Raw genomic sequence first — 19,009 nt, 5'->3', positions numbered from 1 at the left:
TGCAAATGAATTATTGCAATATCCTCCATAAATTCTCAGATTAATGGGAACCTGATAGGTTAACCATGCGCATCTTTAAGGTTTTGCCTAAATATTCTTCCATTAATGAAGTTTTCTGCAGGAAACCAGCATTTGTTCCTGATATGAAAACCTATTGATCATTGTGAATGTCGGTGAATTGAAAATTTACAGCATGAAAATGTTTTGAGGTGCTGAACATCAATGAGACACATTCACATTTCTCCCATTACGTGAGTGGGGCTGGTTTATCTTGTTCCAGCAATAATGGAGAACCAGTATATTTCATTTTCCATCATTTGCTAACAGTATTTCTAACTACAATCAAGTTTCGATGGTGGGTAGATCTAGTAAAAACAACAAGCAGTAGCTAGAGAGAACTGCTCAGCTCAAATGACATTCAAAGTATGTTACACTTTTTGGGATTTGGGTATCAAGGTATAACTTTCAGCATTGTATGTGTTTTGTAATAACGTGGATAGAATTTGAATCTAGTATATTTTTGTCTGTTCAGTAACAACTAACAGTGCAGACTAACTAACAGATGTATGTTTGTAATAAACTGAGATTGTAAGTTGTAATTTTAAATGTTCTCTTTACAAAAATTGTAAATAACCCAGGTATTAATGATAACACAGAAACTGATCAATCATGTAAACATGTAGGGGGAGGTAATTAGGGCACTCACTGAAATAACATGCTTACTACACTGACCTCTAGTATAGAGTGATAACTGAAGGCTTTTATTCAGTGTATTAAAAGTTATACATTTTGTTCAGTCCAGTACATCATGTACAGTATAGCGCATATCCTGGTAACGCATTTGCAAAAATATCTATATTCCAGTTATAATCACATGATTTCACACAGCTTCATTTCCTACATCACTATATTTCCATTCATGTGACGTTACTTCAGCCCCACTGTATGTACAGTATCTACTGGTAAATACTAAAACATGAACAATAACTAAACGGCATGCTACACAGAATAGGGAACAGCAAGCACTTGGCAGCCAATTTATTTTACCTTGATCTTCATAAATCAATCTCACTTCACTCTCATGGTTTTCAAGAGCACCAGAAACTGATTAAATTACTATTTATGGTTCATCACCAGCCATCTCTTAAAACCTACAGGGAGATTCTGGAAAGCAGTGTGGTAATAATGTTCTGATCCTAGGTGTCTATATAACAGTTAGAAAATTCTATTTCAACTACTTCTAGTGCATAGGAAAACCATGCAGACATTCAAAAACAGGTAATCATTAGGCCACATGAACCTGGATCTCTGGATGCAGTTGTAGTTCTGGGAAATTGGTGAAAATAACATCAATACATTCCATTTCAGAATCCCAGTTCTATTAATGAAAGGACAATCAATTCCATATCCTAGTTCAGATTTCCAATGCAGCAATCAGTTTCCTTTCACTGAACCAAATCTCTGGCGGCTTCTCTATTTCACAGTCCCCAGCTCTCCTTATACACTATGTACAATTCCAAACGAATAGTCCCCTCTCATCACTTCCACGGCACAGATTTCCAGCAAACCCAAGTCACTTTCCATCTACTTCCATTATTTAGAATCCCAAATCACTTTCTCTCAATCAATGTATAAATTTCCAACTCAACAAAAACCCTCACATTCATTTTAATGCTACCAAATTCCCATGAAGATATAACCCCCACGCACAGTTTTCCGTTTGTAGTATGTTAGTTAAGCATGCTTTCCTGTTCATTCTTGCAATGCGATTTTCTAATTCTGAAAATAAATTTCCAGTGCATAGTTTTAATTCTGATTGAATACAGTGAGTCTGCTACCAATGACATCTAAAGATCTAAATATGACAATATATTTAAAAAATCTAATTACTTTAATGTATTTTCTTTATTTTTTGAGATAGCTGGTTTGTTAAATTAGGTGAAATATTAAGTTACAGAACTAAAATCTGAAAACATAACAAGTTTAAAAACATTTCTCATACTGTATCTTCAGTTTATAAGATTTCCTGATTCCAAAAAATTACAGTACCATCACAAAACACCTCAGCCAGCTTTCCTTCTCTTTATCAGTTCAAATGGAGTGCAAGCTAAAACCCTCTAGGTTAGCTTAAGGTCGAGTTTGCAATAGCTGTTCACGTGGTCACTTCCAGGCACAAACTAACTAACTATCTGGAATGTTAGTTTTTTTTATTCACTGATGTTAAAATTCATAGTTTTTATTCCCATGCTGCCTTTTCACAGAGACCATACGGAGCAGGAAGTGATACAAATGGGGGAAGAAAAATAATCCAAAGGGAAGTAATGGTGATTGCAAACATAAGAATGGCTTAATATTTCCTAGGAGATATTTTGGTGGAACTTTATTTTGAATACTGTGGATGAGATGCATATATAACACTGAGCAAGATTACTTAAGTCTAGTCCCTCAACAACAGCTCAAGTATTGCTATATGCTGTGGTGACGACTGCATTCCCCCATACCTGCTAAAGACACAGTGCCCAAGCTCCTATTTACAAGGTATAGCTCTTCCATTATGCTGTGGCAGTTTCTCTGCTTGAAGCAAGACTCAAATCTGTGATGTACTGAAGGCAGATGGAAAGACTTGTGGCACTCTGTACGGCTTCTTCCCCACGCGACCCAGCTCACGCGGACTCGGGGCTGCTGGCGGTGCTGGTGGCTTTCTTTTTAGCACGTAACTTTACACTCTTCGATTGTGGCTGTAAAACAGATATTAAAAGACAACCAATTATAGACTGTGGGAGTTGAAGCTCAAACAATGGTCCAACTCCATTAGGAAAACAGAGCAATATGCTGGACCACCCAGGGAGATGTGTCCACTGCTGGCCTCAGTGAGGGTGCTCAGAAGTAAAATTACCCAGTGCATCCACTCCCAAGTGCTCTCCAGCTTTGCAAGCTCTGCAAGCTACTGATTTTTGACAGAGTGCTCGTGTATTTGCAATGAGTATGTAAAGGGGGGTTTCTTCTTTATCTTTGTTACTGAGTATGTCAATCAAAATGTCTTCTCTGTTAAAAGTAGGAATGCTTCTTTGTTGCGAGAGAGTGCTGGAAGCTTGTTTGGGTTAAAATTTACTGATAAGGAGAATTGTATTCCTGTGTAAACCAATTGGGATTAATGTTGTTCTTTCTTCTGAGTCTGTAAGCTATTGTTGGCGGGCATTTTGGGGAGATCGGCGCGAGGGGGTGAGAGAGAGAGAGGACGTGATGCTGTAAACTGGGCGAGGAACGGACCCCAAGTGGGGGTCCGAGGCCAGGAGGTACCCCGAGGAGAGGAGACGAAGATAGATGTGCTTGGTTGACCACTTCGGCTGGTCCTGAGCTGCAAGCCGAGGAGTTCGGAGGGGATCGAATGGTGGCCAGAAGACTTCAGTAATTGAGCTCCAACGGTTGTGCACGAAGTGGTTTGGACTTTGATAAGTTGGCGCCTTTTCTTTATTTTTTTTCCTTCGTATATACTGTATCGTTATTAATCACTTAGTTATAGTAACCTTTATAAATTGTACTCATTTAATCGCATATGGTGTACTGTCTGTTTTTGGGCGAGGCGGGGGACATCACACAGCATCCACACCAACTGATTACCCAGTTTGGCGGGGCCGAAGGCTGCTCCCCCTAGACGAGAACGAGCTGAGCGAGCCTGAGGCGACCCGGGGGGGTTACAAGTACATCCATTATCAAAAGCAATATCCAGTCTTAAATTGAAAAACAAAGCAGTTTTGAAAAATAGTTTCTGTGTGACAGTTGTTTATCACTGGCTCTCGTTTGAAATGAACAAAGCCTGTAGGTATTAAGTATTGCTGATCAATCAAAGAATCTTGATTCCTATGCCTACATCAACATCTGTAGGCCTTTCAAAGATTTACACCACCCAGCATTAATTAAGTGCCCATTCAGTATATCTTATTTTTTGGATAAGTATAGTAGAAGTATCATCACCTATCAAGATTTCATTCTGCATTGTAATTTGTGGTAATTAAACACCACAAACATATGCATTTCTGAACAAATTCATTTTATTTTCTAAACTCAAAAGAATTTCAGACGTTTAATATGGTTCTTCAAAATCTATACTGTTTCATTCAGTTAGATCGCTGCATTATTAAAATACCCACAATTCAATGTAACCCTTGAAGAGGAAGAATTGATGAGCTGGAGGATATTAACTGATGGAGCGGGTAACAAATAAATAAGAGAGCATTTTGATAACTAAATTTAATTGAGGCTATCAAATATAATAAAATACCTCAGAACGCTGCAGTTTTTGTTTACTGGCTTTAAGGCTCTGGGTGCGTTTTGGTACTTTGTCCACGGTATCTTCATCTGCTTGTTCAAGTTTCACATCTGGCTGCTCTCCATCTGACTTCTGGGCCTGTGCATTTCCCAGTTCTTCCCCTGAAGAAAGCCGGCGTGTGTCTGAGAAACAGCAAGCGAAAAGAAGGCTAAAACCCAAAACAACATATTGTGAGAGTGCATTTCTCAAAGGTATTTCAGAAACATAATTCTTAGCAGATGCAAACAAATTATGGATTTCTCAGAATAATAGTAATATATAAATACCAGGTACTGTTATAGGAACATAGACATATACATTTTCCAATTTGTGCTTCAATAATGCTCAACTTGGCTTTATTGATGCTTGTTCAATTAATAGAGTCTCATTTAAAATTTAGAAAAGTCACCCAAAGAATTGCAGCCAAATATTCCTGCCCTACCAATGTGAAATGAAAAAAACTGCCTTTGTTCCTTCATTGGACATGAGAGACATCACACTGTAGGTGATATTCTTTACTTATCACTTTCTTAGAATATGGATGTTGCTTGCTTTTACAGCATTTATTGCCCATCTCTAAATGCCCTTAAGTTTGATCTATCTTGAAACGGACTTTTTAACATCGTGAACCAGCGGGTTGTTGTTATGTCTCCCGCTTGCTGTGAAAATGGGGGGGCACCTCCCTCTCCCTTATTAGGGAGAGAGAAAACCTGTGGGTTTGCCGAATGCTGGATGAAATGTGATAGTCTTTGGGGTAACTGCAAGGTCTGTGTCTCTGCTATCGCCTAGCTCGTGCTTGTGCTCGGTAGCGGGTGCGCTTTCTTTTTGCCGGGGGGAGGGGGGTATCGTTGCCTTGCTGCCGCTTACGCGTGGGGGGGACTTTGGGGTTTTCATGTTTAACTGCCGTTCATTCTTTGGGGCACTCCTTTGTTTTTGTGGATGTTTGCGAAGTAAAAGCATTTCAGGATGTATATAGTATACATTTCTCTGACATTAAATTGGACCTTTGAGCCTTTGCACTGCTGCTATCCTGGCGAAGGTATTCCCTAATGCTGTTGCTGAGTGGGGGGGGGGGGGGGTCGGGTTCTAGGACTTAGATGTTGCAATGTCTTTCTGAGACACAGTAATGTAGAACAAAGAGAGAAAACAGATGTTAACACATGTCTGTTGCCCTTGTCTTCATAATGATAAAAATCATGGGTTTGGTAGATGTTGTCCAAGTATTCTAGGCGAGTAACCACAATGTGTCATGGAGGTAGTTCACACACTGCAGACATGGTTCAGGGAATGAATGGCTGAGATATTAGATAGGGTTCCAATCATGTCTGTTATAGAACATGGAACCGTACAGGGTAGTCCAAGCACTTTAGACTATGATGTCATGCTGACCTTTTAACTTACTGATCAATCTGACCCCTTTTCTCCCACATAACCCTCCATTTTTATTTTATACACGTGCCTATTTAAGAATCTCTAATTGTTTATGCCTCTACCATTACCCCTGGCTTTCCGCGCACCTATCAATCGCTCTGAAAAAAATCTTACCTCTGACATCCCCTATACTTCCCTCCAATCACATTAAAAACATGCTCCCTTGTAACAGCCATTTCTGTTCTGGGGAAAAAGTCTCCAGATGTCCACACATAGAAACCCTACAGCACAATACTGGCCCTTCGGCCCACAATGCTGTGCTGAACACGTACTTACTTTACAAAGTACCTAGGGTTACCCATAGCCCGCGATTTTTCTAAACTCCATGTACCTATCCAGGAGTCTCTTAAAAGACCCTAACGTACCACCTCCACCACTGTCACCGGCAGCCCATTCCATGCACTCACCACTCTGCTTAAAAAACTTAACCCTGACACCTCCTCTGTACCTACTTCCAAGCACCTTAAAACTGTGCCCTCTTGTGCTAGCCATTTATCTCAATCTATGCTTCTTATAATCTTTGCTACATCTATCAAGTCACCTCTCATCCTTGTTTGCTCCAAAGAGAAAAGGCCTAGCTTGCTCAAATTTTACTTATAAGACATGCTCAACAATCCAGGCATCATTCTGATAAATCTTCTCTGCCCTCTCCAGCGCTTTCACGTCCTTCCTATAGTGAGGCGACCAGCACTGAGCATAATATTCTAAGTCTGACTTAACCACAGTTTTGTAGAGCTGCAACATTTCCTCATGCTCTGGGACTCATTTCCCCAAATAATGAAGGCAAACACACCATATGCCTTCTTAACCAGTTTGGCAACTTGCACAGCACCTGTGAGGTATCGGTGAAGGTATCTGTCAAGATCCCTCCATTCTTCCACACTGCTAAGAATCCTGCCATTAACCCTGTACTCTGCCATCAAGTTCATCCTTCCGAAAGTGTATCACTTCACACGTTTCCATATTGAATTCCATCTGCCACCTCTCAGCCCAGCTCTGTTCCACCACCCCTCTACACTATCCACACCATCGCCGACCTTTGTGTCACCGACTAACCCTCACTTCAACTTCCTCAGACACGTCATTTATAAAAATTTTAAAAAAGCAGGGGTCCCAGAACAGATCTCTGTTGAACACCCCTGGTCACCAATTTCCAAGCAGAATACACTCCATCTACTACCAGCTTCTACCTTCAGTGCGCAGGCCAATTCTGAATCCACGTAGCCAAGTTTCCCTCAATCCCATTCCTCCTGACTTTCTGAATGGGACTACCATGGGGAACCTTGTAAAATTCCTTACTAAAATGCACACACACAACATCCACTGCTCTATCTTCATCCATTTGTTTTCGCACATCTTCAAACAAGTCATGCTGGCTTATGAGGCATGATTTGCCCCTCACAAAACCATGCTTACTGTCTTCAATCAGACAATGCTTCTCCAAATGCTCATAAATCCTGCCTCTAAGAACCCTCTTCAATAATGTTGTCACCACTGATGACAGTGATAATGTTGTCACTGTTCCATATTAATTTCTAAAGGTGATCCCTTTTCCCTTTCTTAAACAAAGGAATAACATTTGCCACCTCCAGTTTTCTGGTACTACTCCTGCAGCCAATAAGGACACAAGGATCATCCTCAAAGGTACAACAATCTTTTCCTTCACTTCCTGTAGCAACCTGGAGTACATCCCATCTAGCCCTGGGGATCAAATGTCTTTCAAACGTTCCCATAGATCCTCTTTCTTAATGTCATAATGTTCTACCATATCAGCCTGTTTTACACTGTCCTTGCATTTGTAAAGGTCCCTCTGACTGGAAAATACTGAAGCAAAGTATTCATTAAAGACTTCCCTTACCTGCTCCGACTCCAGGCACGTTTCCTCTTCTATCCCTGATTGCTCCTATTCTCACTCTCCTCCTTTTCTTTAGGTACTGTATGTGTAAAATGCCTTACGATTTTCCTTAATCCTACTCATCAAGACCTTATCATGCCCCCTTCTGGCTTTCCAAAGTCCATTCTTAAGATCCTTCTTGATTACCTTGTAAATCTCCACATCCTTATCTGATTCCTGTTCCTTATGCTTAAGTATGCTTCTTGCTTCCTCTTAACTAGGTGCTCTACATCTCTTATCAACAATGGTTCCACTACCCTACCATTCTTTCCCTCCCTTAATGGGACAAACCAATCCAGAACCCTATACAAGTACTTCCTAAACAACTTTCACATTTCTGTTGTACATTTCCCCATTCCAAATATGTTCCCAATTTACAGTCCAAATTTCCTGCTGAAAAGCATCATAATTCATCCTCCCCAATTAGACACCTACCTATACTATCTACTCCTATTCCTGTCCAAATCAATGGTAAAGGGCAGGGAGTTATGGCCACTATCTCCGAATGATTACCCACAAAGAGATCTATCACCTGACCAGGTTCCTTGCCTTCTACCAGATTCAGTCTACCTGTCTGCATATTGGGTCAGGAATCCTTCCTGAACACACCTAACAAATTCTGCTCCATTTAAAACTTTTGCACTGAAGAAATATTGATGGATATTAGGGGAGTTGAAGTCACCCATGACAACAACCCTGTTAGTTTTTAATCTTTCTAAAATTTGCCTCCTAATCTGCTCCTCAGAGTCTCTGTCGCTACTGGGGGAGGGGTAAGTCTATAGAATACTCCCAAGACAGCAAGTGCTCCCTTCCTGTTTCTGACTTCCACCCATACTAACTTAGCAGAAGATCTCTCCACGATGTGCTCCCTTTCTTCAGCTATGACATTTCCCCTGCTTGGCAATGCCATTCCTCCCACTTCTTTTACTTCCCTTTCTGTGCCTTTTGAAATATGTACCAGGAACATCCAGCAGCCATTCCTGCCCTTGTGACAGCCAGATCTCTGTAATGGCCACATCATAGTTCCATGTACTGGCCCATGCTGTAATTTCATCAGCCTTGTTCTGAATCTTCTTGCATTAAAATAGTACACTTCCACCCATCTGACTATACTTATGCCCTATTCACTGCCTCTATACATTGCATCTATCTTTACACCAACTGCCCCACCCACTCTGGTTCCCATCCCACTGTTAATCTAGTTTAAACCCACTCCATCAGCTCTAGCAAATCTTGGTCCTCCTCGAGTTCAGGTGTAATCCGTCTCCTCTGTACAGATCATATTTGCCCCAGAAAAGATCCCAATAATTCACAAATCTGAAATCCTGCCACTGCATCAATTCTTCAACCACTCATTCGTCAGCCAAATAATCCTATTCTTATCCTCACTGGTGTGTGGTACAGGCAGCAATTCAGAGATTACTACCCTTGAGGTCCTGCTTTTCAGCTTCCTACCTTGCTCTCTCTATTCATTCTTCAGGACCTTATGACTTTTCCTACGTTGTCATTGATACCAATATGTACCCTGACTCCTAGCAGCTCACCCTCCCGCTTAAGACTGCTAGGGACACGATCTGAAACATCCCTGACCCTGGCACCTGAGAGACAATATACAATGCGGGTGTCTCTTTCACATCCACAGACTCTTCAGTGTGTTCCCCTAACTATTGAATCCCCTATGAACAATGCTCTTCTCTTCTTCCCCCCTTCACTCCTAAGCCACAAAACCAGACTTGATGCCTGAGTCCTGGTGACATTTACCAGCTTGAGTGTCACAGCTACAATTATCCAAGAAAATGGAAAAGCAATTATCACACCCCCAAATTGTGGCATGTAGATGTCAAGCCTTCACAGGAAGGCACCTTTCAGTCACAACCAACTAACAAGAATCACCTGCCACTCGTTTCCAATTCAACACCTGCAGCCTATTTAAACCCAGCTTGTATCCACAGTCCTTGTTTACCCATTGGACCAGCCAGCCTCAACCAGTTGCTCCTAGCCTTCAGTTATGTTGTTAGATGTGGTGTTTAGTATAGTTCTCTCTGGTTTTATGGCCTCTCATGGCTTGTTATTTTGCAGTTACTGGCTATTGCCGAATCATCTCCCCTGCTCTGCTTTTAGATCAAGGCTCCTCTACTTTATGACAGGATGAGTGAATCAGAAGTTGACCCAGTAGAATTTGCTCAACCAAACCAAGACATCCATAAACATCAGTTTGCGATCTGGAGGCAGCAGGAAACCATTGACTATTTGCTCACCAATCTCAACCAACTCGCCATCTCATTACAGGAACCTCACGCCAGTCAATCTTCTCCCTTGGGCCCAAGTGGTTTGACAGATCCCCAACATGATGCCACAACCTCCTGTCCATGTATCTTACATTTCGAACTCCATCCATTTCTGTATTCTACGGACTGAGCCAAAATTGCCTTTGACATTTCTCTCATGACTGGGTGAACTCTGATCTGGTCCGCCACTAACTGGGACAATAAAACCACAATTTGCAATAAATATGAGGAATTCACTGCTGAGATGCACTGGGTTTTCAACCATCCGGGAAATGGAACAAAGGTAGTGGATTAGATACTTCACATGTGTCATGCTCAGTGCTGGATTACACGGTGGAATTCAGGACCCTCACGATCGGTGCTGGATTACACGGTGAAATTCAGGACCCTCACACTCGGTGCTGGATTACACGGTGGAATTCAGGACCCTCACGCTCGGTGCTGGATTACACGGTGGAATTCAGGACACTCACACCCGGTGCTGGATTACACGGTGGAATTCAGGACCCTCACGCTCGGTGCTGGATTACACGGTGGAATTCAGGACCCTCACGCTCGGTGCTGGATTACACGGTGGAATTCAGGACCCTCACGCTCGGTGCTGGATTACACGGTGGAATTCAGGACCCTCACGCTCGGTGCTGGATTACACGGTGGAATTCAGGACCCTCACGCTCGGTGCTGGATTACACGGTGGAATTCAGGACCCTCACGCTCGGTGCTGGATTACACGGTGGAATTCAGGACACTCACGCCCGGTGCTGGATTACACGGTGGAATTCAGGACCCTCACGCTCGGTGCTGGATTACACGGTGGAATTCAGGTCCCTCACGCTCGGTGCTGGATTACACGGTGGAATTCAGGTCCCTCACGCTCGGTGCTGGATTACACGGTGGAATTCAGGTCCCTCACGCTCGGTGCTGGATTACACGGTGGAATTCAGGACCCTCACGCTCGGTGCTGGATTACACGGTGGAATTCAGGACCCTCAGACCCGGTGCTGGATTACACGGTGGAATTCAGGACCCTCAGACTCGATGCTGGATTACAGGGTGGAATTCAGGACCCTCACGCTCGGTGCTGGATTACACGGTGGAATTCAGGGCCCTCACACTCGGTGCTGGATTACACGGTGGAATTCAGGACCCTCAGACTCGGAGCTGGATTACACGGTGGAATTCAGGACCCTCACGCTCGGTGCTGGATTACACGGTGGAATTCAGGACCCTCACGCTCGGTGCTGGATTACACGGTGGAATTCAGGACCCTCACGCTCGGTGCTGGATTACACGGTGGAATTCAGGACACTCACGCCCGGTGCTGGATTACACGGTGGAATTCAGGACCCTCACGCTCGGTGCTGGATTACACGGTGGAATTCAGGTCCCTCACGCTCGGTGCTGGATTACACGGTGGAATTCAGGTCCCTCACGCTCGGTGCTGGATTACACGGTGGAATTCAGGTCCCTCACGCTCGGTGCTGGATTACACGGTGGAATTCAGGACCCTCACGCTCGGTGCTGGATTACACGGTGGAATTCAGGACCCTCAGACCCGGTGCTGGATTACACGGTGGAATTCAGGACCCTCAGACTCGATGCTGGATTACAGGGTGGAATTCAGGACCCTCACGCTCGGTGCTGGATTACACGGTGGAATTCAGGGCCCTCACACTCGGTGCTGGATTACACGGTGGAATTCAGGACCCTCAGACTCGGAGCTGGATTACACGGTGGAATTCAGGACCCTCAGACCCGGTGCTGGATTACACGGTGGAATTCAGGACCCTCACGCTCGGTGCTGGATTACACGGTGGAATTCAGGACCCTCAGACTCGGTGCTGGATTACACGGTGGAATTCAGGACCCTCATACTCGGTGCTGGATTACACGGTGGAATTCAGGACCCTCACGCTCGGAGCTGGATTACACGGTGGAATTCAGGACCCTCACACTCGGTGCTGGATTACACGGTGGAATTCAGGACCCTCACGCTCGGAGCTGGATTACACGGTGGAATTCAGGACCCTCACACTCGGTGCTGGATTACACGGTGGAATTCAGGATTCTCACACTCGATGCTGGATTACACGGTGGAATTCAGGACCCTCACACTCGGTGCTGGATTACACGGTGGAATTCAGGACTCTCACACTCAGTGCTGGTGGAATTCAGGACCCTCACAGTCGGTGCTGGTGGAATTCAGGACTCTCACACTCAGTGCTGGTGGAATTCAGGACCCTCACAGTCGGTGCTGGTGGAATTCAGGACTCTCACACTCAGTGCTGGTGGAATTCAGGACCCTCACAGTCGGTGCTGGTGGAATTCAGGACCCTCACACTCGGTGCTGGATTACACGGTGGAATTCAGGACCCTTAGACTCGGTGCTGGATTACACGGTGGAATTCAGGACCCTCACACTCGGTGCTGGATTACACGGTGGAATTCAGGACCCTCGGACTCGGCGCTGGATTACACGGTGGAATTCAGGACCCTCACACTCGGTGCTGGATTACACGGTGGAATTCAGGTCCCTCACACTCGGTGCTGGATTACACGGTGGAATTCAGGTCCCTCACACTCGGTGCTGGATTACACGGTGGAATTCAGGTCCCTCACACTCGGTGCTGGATTACACGGTGGAATTCAGGACCCTCACACTCGGTGCTGGTGGAATTCAGGACTCTCACACTCAGTGCTGGTGGAATTCAGGACCCTCACAGTCGGTGCTGGTGGAATTCAGGTCCCTCACGCTCGGTGCTGGATTACACGGTGGAATTCAGGTCCCTCACGCTCGGTGCTGGATTACACGGTGGAATTCAGGTCCCTCACGCTCGGTGCTGGATTACACGGTGGAATTCAGGACCCTCACGCTCGGTGCTGGATTACACGGTGGAATTCAGGACCCTCAGACCCGGTGCTGGATTACACGGTGGAATTCAGGACCCTCAGACTCGATGCTGGATTACAGGGTGGAATTCAGGACCCTCACGCTCGGTGCTGGATTACACGGTGGAATTCAGGGCCCTCACACTCGGTGCTGGATTACACGGTGGAATTCAGGACCCTCAGACTCGGAGCTGGATTACACGGTGGAATTCAGGACCCTCAGACCCGGTGCTGGATTACACGGTGGAATTCAGGACCCTCACGCTCGGTGCTGGATTACACGGTGGAATTCAGGTCCCTCACGCTCGGTGCTGGATTACACGGTGGAATTCAGGTCCCTCACGCTCGGTGCTGGATTACACGGTGGAATTCAGGACCCTCACGCTCGGTGCTGGATTACACGGTGGAATTCAGGACCCTCAGACCCGGTGCTGGATTACACGGTGGAATTCAGGACCCTCAGACTCGATGCTGGATTACAGGGTGGAATTCAGGACCCTCACGCTCGGTGCTGGATTACACGGTGGAATTCAGGGCCCTCACACTCGGTGCTGGATTACACGGTGGAATTCAGGACCCTCAGACTCGGAGCTGGATTACACGGTGGAATTCAGGACTCTCACACTCAGTGCTGGTGGAATTCAGGACCCTCACAGTCGGTGCTGGTGGAATTCAGGACTCTCACACTCAGTGCTGGTGGAATTCAGGACCCTCACAGTCGGTGCTGGTGGAATTCAGGACTCTCACACTCAGTGCTGGTGGAATTCAGGACCCTCACAGTCGGTGCTGGTGGAATTCAGGACCCTCACACTCGGTGCTGGATTACACGGTGGAATTCAGGACCCTTAGACTCGGTGCTGGATTACACGGTGGAATTCAGGACCCTCACACTCGGTGCTGGATTACACGGTGGAATTCAGGACCCTCACACTCGGTGCTGGATTACACGGTGGAATTCAGGACCCTCACACTCGGTGCTGGATTACACGGTGGAATTCAGGTCCCTCACACTCGGTGCTGGATTACACGGTGGAATTCAGGACCCTCAGACTCGGTGCTGGATTACACGGTGGAATTCAGGACCCTCACACTCGGTGCTGGATTACACGGTGGAATTCAGGACCCTCACACTTGGAGCTGGTGGAATTCAGGACTCTCACACTCAGTGCTGGTGGAATTCATGACCCTCACACTCGGCGCTGGATTACACGGTGGAATTCAGGACCCTCGGACTCGGTGCTGGATTACACGGTGGAATTCAGGACCCTCGTGTTCGGTGCTGGATTACACGGTGGAATTCAGGACCCTCGCGTTCGGTGCTGGATTACACGGTGGAATTCAGGACCCTCACACTCAGAGCTGGATTACACGGTGGAATTCAGGACCCTCACGCTCGGTGCTGGATTACACGGTGGAATTCAGGACCCTCGGACTCGGTGCTGGATTACACGGTGGAATTCAGGACCCTCACGCTCGGTGCTGGATTACACGGTGGAATTCAGGAACCACAGACTCGGTGCTGGATTACACGGTGGAATTCAGGACCCTCACGCTCGGTGCTGGATTACACGGTGGAATTCAGGAACCTCAGACTCGGTGCTGGATTACACGGTGGAATTCAGGACCCTCACACTCGGTGCTGGATTACACGGTGGAATTCAGGACCCTCACACTCGGAGCAGGATTACACGGTGGAATTCAGGACCCTCAGACTCGGTGCTGGATTACACGGTGGAATTCAGGACCCTCACACTCGGTGCTGGATTACACGGTGGAATTCAGGACCCTCACGCTCGGTGCTGGATTACACGGTGGAATTCAGGACCCCCGCGTTCGGTGCTGGATTACACGGTGGAATTCAGGACCCTCACCCTCGGTGCTGGATTACACGGTGGAATTCAGGACCCTCGCGTTCGGTGCTGGATTACACGGTGGAATTCAGGACCCTCACCCTCGGTGCTGGATTACACGGTGGACTTCAGGACCCTCACACTCGGTGCTGGATTACACGGTGGAATTCAGGACCCTCACACTCGGTGCTGGATTACACGGTGGAATTCAGGACCCTCAGACTCGATGCTGGATTACAGGGTGGAATTCAGGACCCTCACGCTCGGTGCTGGATTACACGGTGGAATTCAGGGCCCTCACACTCGGTGCTGGATTACACGGTGGAATTCAGGACCCTCAGACTCGGAGCTGGATTACACGGTGGAATTCAGGACCCTCAGACCCGGTGCTGGATTACACGGTGGAATTCAGGACCCTCACGCTCGGTGCTGGATTACACGGTGGAATTCAGGACCCTCAGACTCGGTGCTGGATTACACGGTGGAATTCAGGACCCTCATACTCGGTGCTGGATTACACGGTGGAATTCAGGACCCTCACGCTCGGAGCTGGATTACACGGTGGAATTCAGGACCCTCACACTCGGTGCTGGATTACACGGTGGAATTCAGGACCCTCACGCTCGGAGCTGGATTACACGGTGGAATTCAGGACCCTCACACTCGGTGCTGGATTACACGGTGGAATTCAGGATTCTCACACTCGATGCTGGATTACACGGTGGAATTCAGGACCCTCACACTCGGTGCTGGATTACACGGTGGAATTCAGGACTCTCACACTCAGTGCTGGTGGAATTCAGGACCCTCACAGTCGGTGCTGGTGGAATTCAGGACTCTCACACTCAGTGCTGGTGGAATTCAGGACCCTCACAGTCGGTGCTGGTGGAATTCAGGACTCTCACACTCAGTGCTGGTGGAATTCAGGACCCTCACAGTCGGTGCTGGTGGAATTCAGGACCCTCACACTCGGTGCTGGATTACACGGTGGAATTCAGGACCCTTAGACTCGGTGCTGGATTACACGGTGGAATTCAGGACCCTCACACTCGGTGCTGGATTACACGGTGGAATTCAGGACCCTCGGACTCGGCGCTGGATTACACGGTGGAATTCAGGACCCTCACACTCGGTGCTGGATTACACGGTGGAATTCAGGTCCCTCACACTCGGTGCTGGATTACACGGTGGAATTCAGGTCCCTCACACTCGGTGCTGGATTACACGGTGGAATTCAGGTCCCTCACACTCGGTGCTGGATTACACGGTGGAATTCAGGACCCTCACACTCGGTGCTGGTGGAATTCAGGACTCTCACACTCAGTGCTGGTGGAATTCAGGACCCTCACAGTCGGTGCTGGTGGAATTCAGGTCCCTCACGCTCGGTGCTGGATTACACGGTGGAATTCAGGTCCCTCACGCTCGGTGCTGGATTACACGGTGGAATTCAGGTCCCTCACGCTCGGTGCTGGATTACACGGTGGAATTCAGGACCCTCACGCTCGGTGCTGGATTACACGGTGGAATTCAGGACCCTCAGACCCGGTGCTGGATTACACGGTGGAATTCAGGACCCTCAGACTCGATGCTGGATTACAGGGTGGAATTCAGGACCCTCACGCTCGGTGCTGGATTACACGGTGGAATTCAGGGCCCTCACACTCGGTGCTGGATTACACGGTGGAATTCAGGACCCTCAGACTCGGAGCTGGATTACACGGTGGAATTCAGGACCCTCAGACCCGGTGCTGGATTACACGGTGGAATTCAGGACCCTCACGCTCGGTGCTGGATTACACGGTGGAATTCAGGTCCCTCACGCTCGGTGCTGGATTACACGGTGGAATTCAGGTCCCTCACGCTCGGTGCTGGATTACACGGTGGAATTCAGGACCCTCACGCTCGGTGCTGGATTACACGGTGGAATTCAGGACCCTCAGACCCGGTGCTGGATTACACGGTGGAATTCAGGACCCTCAGACTCGATGCTGGATTACAGGGTGGAATTCAGGACCCTCACGCTCGGTGCTGGATTACACGGTGGAATTCAGGGCCCTCACACTCGGTGCTGGATTACACGGTGGAATTCAGGACCCTCAGACTCGGAGCTGGATTACACGGTGGAATTCAGGACTCTCACACTCAGTGCTGGTGGAATTCAGGACCCTCACAGTCGGTGCTGGTGGAATTCAGGACTCTCACACTCAGTGCTGGTGGAATTCAGGACCCTCACAGTCGGTGCTGGTGGAATTCAGGACTCTCACACTCAGTGCTGGTGGAATTCAGGACCCTCACAGTCGGTGCTGGTGGAATTCAGGACCCTCACACTCGGTGCTGGATTACACGGTGGAATTCAGGACCCTTAGACTCGGTGCTGGATTACACGGTGGAATTCAGGACCCTCACACTCGGTGCTGGATTACACGGTGGAATTCAGGACCCTCACACTCGGTGCTGGATTACACGGTGGAATTCAGGACCCTCACACTCGGTGCTGGATTACACGGTGGAATTCAGGTCCCTCACACTCGGTGCTGGATTACACGGTGGAATTCAGGACCCTCAGACTCGGTGCTGGATTACACGGTGGAATTCAGGACCCTCACACTCGGTGCTGGATTACACGGTGGAATTCAGGACCCTCACACTTGGAGCTGGTGGAATTCAGGACTCTCACACTCAGTGCTGGTGGAATTCATGACCCTCACACTCGGCGCTGGATTACACGGTGGAATTCAGGACCCTCGGACTCGGTGCTGGATTACACGGTGGAATTCAGGACCCTCGTGTTCGGTGCTGGATTACACGGTGGAATTCAGGACCCTCGCGTTCGGTGCTGGATTACACGGTGGAATTCAGGACCCTCACACTCAGAGCTGGATTACACGGTGGAATTCAGGACCCTCACGCTCGGTGCTGGATTACACGGTGGAATTCAGGACCCTCGGACTCGGTGCTGGATTACACGGTGGAATTCAGGACCCTCACGCTCGGTGCTGGATTACACGGTGGAATTCAGGAACCACAGACTCGGTGCTGGATTACACGGTGGAATTCAGGACCCTCACGCTCGGTGCTGGATTACACGGTGGAATTCAGGAACCTCAGACTCGGTGCTGGATTACACGGTGGAATTCAGGACCCTCACACTCGGTGCTGGATTACACGGTGGAATTCAGGACCCTCACACTCGGAGCAGGATTACACGGTGGAATTCAGGACCCTCAGACTCGGTGCTGGATTACACGGTGGAATTCAGGACCCTCACACTCGGTGCTGGATTACACGGTGGAATTCAGGACCCTCACGCTCGGTGCTGGATTACACGGTGGAATTCAGGACCCCCGCGTTCGGTGCTGGATTACACGGTGGAATTCAGGACCCTCACCCTCGGTGCTGGATTACACGGTGGAATTCAGGACCCTCGCGTTCGGTGCTGGATTACACGGTGGAATTCAGGACCCTCACCCTCGGTGCTGGATTACACGGTGGACTTCAGGACCCTCACACTCGGTGCTGGATTACACGGTGGAATTCAGGACCCTCACACTCGGTGCTGGATTACACGGTGGACTTCAGGACCCTCACACTCGGTGCTGGATTACACGGTGGAATGCAGGACCCCCGCGTTCGGTGCTGGATTACACGGTGGAATTCAGGACCCTCACACTCGGAGCTGGATTACACGGTGGAATTCAGGACCCTCACACTCGGTGCTGGATTACACGGTGGAATTCAGGTCCCTCACACTCGGTGCTGGATTACACGGTGGAATTCAGGTCCCTCACACTCGGTGCTGGATTACACGGTGGAATTCAGGAACCTCAGACTCGGTGCTGGATTACACGGTGGAATTCAGGAACCTCAGGCTCGGTGCTGGATTACACGGTGGAATTCAGGACCCTCGGACTCGGTGCTGGATTACACGGTGGAATTCAGGACCCTCACACTCGGTGCTGGATTACACGGTGGAATTCAGGTCCCTCACACTCGGTGCTGGATTACACGGTGGAATTCAGGAACCTCAGACTCGGTGCTGGATTACACGGTGGAATTCAGGAACCTCACACTCGGTGCTGGATTACACGGTGGAATTCAGGTCCCTCAGGCTCGGTGCTGGATTACACGGTGGAATTCAGGACCCTCACACTCGGTGCTGGATTACACGGTGGAATTCAGGTCCCTCACACTCGGTGCTGGATTACACGGTGGAATTCAGGACCCTCACACTCGGTGCTGGATTACACGGTGGAATTCAGGACCCTCAGACTCGGTGCTGGATTACACGGTGGAATTCAGGACCCTCACACTCGGTGCTGGATTACACGGTGGAATTCAGGACCCTCAC

At 48.0% G+C, this 19,009-nt stretch overlaps 1 protein-coding gene across 3 annotated transcripts in view; it reads right to left on the bottom strand.

Annotated features, from left to right (window-relative positions):
* Positions 1–740: 740 nt before the first annotated feature.
* reep2 (receptor accessory protein 2) overlaps positions 741–19,009 on the bottom strand; it is a 98,730-nt gene continuing 80,461 nt past the window's right edge. For 2 of the 3 annotated variants that reach the window (XM_073067793.1, XM_073067796.1), the window contains 2 exons: positions 4,283–4,452; positions 741–2,738 (listed from right to left, as the gene is read on the bottom strand). In XM_073067793.1, coding sequence (XP_072923894.1) covers positions 2,664–2,738; positions 4,283–4,452 — 245 coding nt within the window. In that variant the 3' untranslated portion in view covers positions 741–2,663. The remainder of the gene's footprint in view (positions 2,739–4,282; positions 4,453–19,009) is intronic. The other variant, XM_073067794.1, reaches the window with a different exon arrangement.

This window comes from Hemitrygon akajei, chromosome 15 (assembly GCF_048418815.1).
Source record: "Hemitrygon akajei chromosome 15, sHemAka1.3, whole genome shotgun sequence".
Lineage (NCBI taxonomy): Eukaryota > Metazoa > Chordata > Chondrichthyes > Myliobatiformes > Dasyatidae > Hemitrygon > Hemitrygon akajei.
This window is presented reverse-complemented; position numbering and strand designations above follow the sequence as displayed.